Below are 3,175 nucleotides of genomic sequence, written 5' to 3' on the forward strand. Positions count from 1 at the left end.
CACGCTCAGGTTCATTGCGTTTTTGTGCTTTCGCAAATGAGCACCGGCTAAACTCAGCTGGTGTAAAACAAACCTGCTATTCATATAAGCGAACGAATGATATCATCCAACTGGTTCATGCTGTTGAGCCTCCTGGACGTTGACACCATTCTTCTTTCGCTCACTGTTCCGTTATTTACGGTAGTGGTTGTAACAAATGTGGCACCGGAACAACATTTTACTTCCGTTTTCCCACACATTTTTTTCCTTCAAACTGTGGTGGAAAAGGACACTGGATACAACAATCTCACATGAATGTGACATTACTGAAGACTTACAACTATTTTTTAAAGAGGTATTTGGGCGAAATAGTTCTGTGCTCAGTTACAGCCATGGCCACATTCTTATTTGCCTTGACACACTGCTCAAAACAAAGTCCCTTGCAGGCTGGTATTACCGTCACATCCAATATTATGACACGAATTACTGTATTTTCTCCGACCAAAACACAGAAGCCGAAACTACCACAGAAAAATGTAAGTGTGGGACTGAAAGAAGTGCTACTGAAAACAAAACAATCGAACTAACTAAAGACCACCAAAAATGGCAAACTGCATGCACCTTATCAAATAATACAAACGAAATGTTCTTACATTACGGCAAAACAGTTTAATCGAAAGCTCCATTCGGATTCGAATGCGTTTTGCTAAATCGACTGTGCCTAGCATTTACTCATTCGATATGCCTCCTCCTCTTGGACAACGGATGGCGTTTGTTCGACGAAATTCGGCATTTATTTCTAAACAGAAATTTTCTGTATGTACTGAAAATATTCGGTGTGTATAGCATGCCAGTCAGTCAGACCACACCACATGCTGGAGGACATTGGAAGAGGTTATATCACTCCGGTGGTCCAATGCAGACAGCAGTTGGATCGCATACAAAATAAGTTTCCAGCTTTCTTGATCGTGGACAATTGCCGAACGGACAGATGGGTTACACTCTTGTCCATTCAAAAATGCTTTCAGAAGTATCTAAAAGTAGCGACCTGAAGTGCTTGGTTTTTTCCAGGAGGTCGTTACTAAAGCCAAGACACAGACAGCGTGTGGTACAGCTAGCGTGCATGAAGCAGCTCATGGACTCAAGCACCTCATTTACACGGAATATAGTGGAGTGGAGAGAATCACAGAACGTCTAACTGACGAGAAATATGAGGAATTCTATAATGGCCTGAAAAATTGTTAGATTTCACCCCACATTGAGATATCACTAGCGCAATTCCATTCGCGAGATCTTTCTGACAACGATTAGGACTATCATTCTGCAATTGTGGAGTGAATTCACCGGATGTCGTCACATGCGTTGCCCAAATGTGACCGCGGCTCCCACGTTAGTTTGTTAAACTGCAGGGCATGCTAGTCTTCAAATTCTCATTGATCTTATTCGATACACTATCCCTAGTGAAAATGTCCTAAAAATGAAGCTCCATCAATTTCATGAACATCCTATCAAGCAATAATCGCGGGCCATTGGCTAACTTGTGGTGATATATGTTCTATATTCCATTGCAAGCTGCACATTTTTGATCCACTGTTGACGTCCACACGCCTCATTCGATAGGCCCGATCGCAAACCACAAACGAACCTGAGAGAATGAAAATCGTGCTTAAAAAATGGGTGAAACAAATGTGGAAAGTGGCGGGTCCCGAGTTTCTTAAGCAGTGGGATATCTTGACCAAGGCTGAGACGTTCAATGTGCCGTTGCTGGTCTCGAAAACGCCAAAAAGCCTAAAGCCGCTGGTCAGTTTGTGCATCGTCAACCGCGGTGACGCACGTACATATACATATAGAATACATCCACTGGCACAATCAGTTTCACGGAGATACGGTCGGTGGACATGAAGAGTGTGCATTAGAACGTGAACTGGTGATAAGGACAACTACATTGTTTTGATGACTGGATTGCCTCCGTTGGTGGATAAGACTAACAACATTATTTGCTTTACATTGATCTAGTGAGATTACAGCCAACAATTTGATGAAATACGTCTTCGGGTATTACTCCGATAATTTTACCAGCTTATCTATCGGTGCTTTCTACAGTCTATGGATGCAGTACTCATAATTTCGATGAAACTGCCGTACTAATGAATACAACCCAAGAGTGGTTTTCGCAGGCAGGGCTAACGTGTGCTATTGTGTACAGATGTCATATACTGTCCACGAGGTTGCTGAGAATTATTCAAAAACTCACGACCGGTTTCACCCTTCTTGGGGCACATCAGGCACAATCCCCGAAACTCCATCAACTTGAATCCGAATTTCAAAAAATAAGCGCAGCACACTCATTGGCAAACCGATTCGGTTTTGCGAGGGACTCACCTGGTACCCAGCTGAATCACCAGACATATCTCACTTAATCGACACAGTCTCGCTTACGACACGCACTCAGACATTGGATATCATAGAGGTCACTTTGGGCATTTCTATGCAACTTCGGATGAGACAGTTTGCGCTTGACCCTAATTGCGCCGTATCACAATCCCAAACTTCTTTTGCTCTCCATGAATAAGGCGCTCGAAACACAGTATTACCACACCAGCGCGATCTCTGACTGAATTTCGGAAACTCTACCACCTTTCGGTGGGCTTAACGAATTTACGTCCGCAGAACTCCATTACTTGGGTGAGCCATTCATCAATTCGGACACTTCCTGGAATCCGCGTGCCCTCTCGCAAAGTATCTGGATTTCTTAGTATTCATCGATTCAACATTTAGGCCGACACTCAGATCATCAAGGCATTTCATATGTTTGAAATTCAAGAGATTGGTATTCGCTCGCGTCGAATCTGCCATAGCTCAGTGGAACACTCCAACCCGAGGATAGATCGCTTCTAGATAAAATTTGGTCACAACCTTCCTCCATCCCATTCCTAGCGGTCTAACGATCTTCTTGGACGCCGTTTCTAATGCTGGACAGACCGCTCCACTCAGGCCATATAAGCCTGGTTAGGTCTCTGATTGGTGAGCCAGTAGCCCTCGTCACGAGGTCACTTTCGTTTGCAGCCCTTAGATATTTTATCTGCATTGCTTAATCTCTCCTACTGAGCGTTTACCTTCAACTGAACACTGTTAAACAACGATATGTCTGACTGGAGGCACCGAACTAGATTCCAAAATGCATTGTATGTTCGTA

General features: G+C 43.6%; 1 protein-coding gene across 1 annotated transcript in view; it reads left to right on the top strand.

Annotated features, from left to right (window-relative positions):
• Positions 1-425: 425 nt before the first annotated feature.
• T265_14107 (hypothetical protein) overlaps positions 426-3,175 on the top strand; it is a gene marked incomplete at both ends in the record, with an annotated part of 20,972 nt that continues 18,222 nt past the window's right edge. Inside the window, one exon of the mRNA XM_009172077.1 lies at positions 426-515. Within this exon, the coding sequence (XP_009170341.1) occupies positions 453-515 (63 nt within the window). The remainder of the gene's footprint in view (positions 516-3,175) is intronic.

The sequence above is a fragment of the Opisthorchis viverrini genome, assembly GCF_000715545.1.
Source record: "Opisthorchis viverrini unplaced genomic scaffold opera_v5_144, whole genome shotgun sequence".
Taxonomy (NCBI): Eukaryota; Metazoa; Platyhelminthes; class Trematoda; order Opisthorchiida; family Opisthorchiidae; genus Opisthorchis; species Opisthorchis viverrini.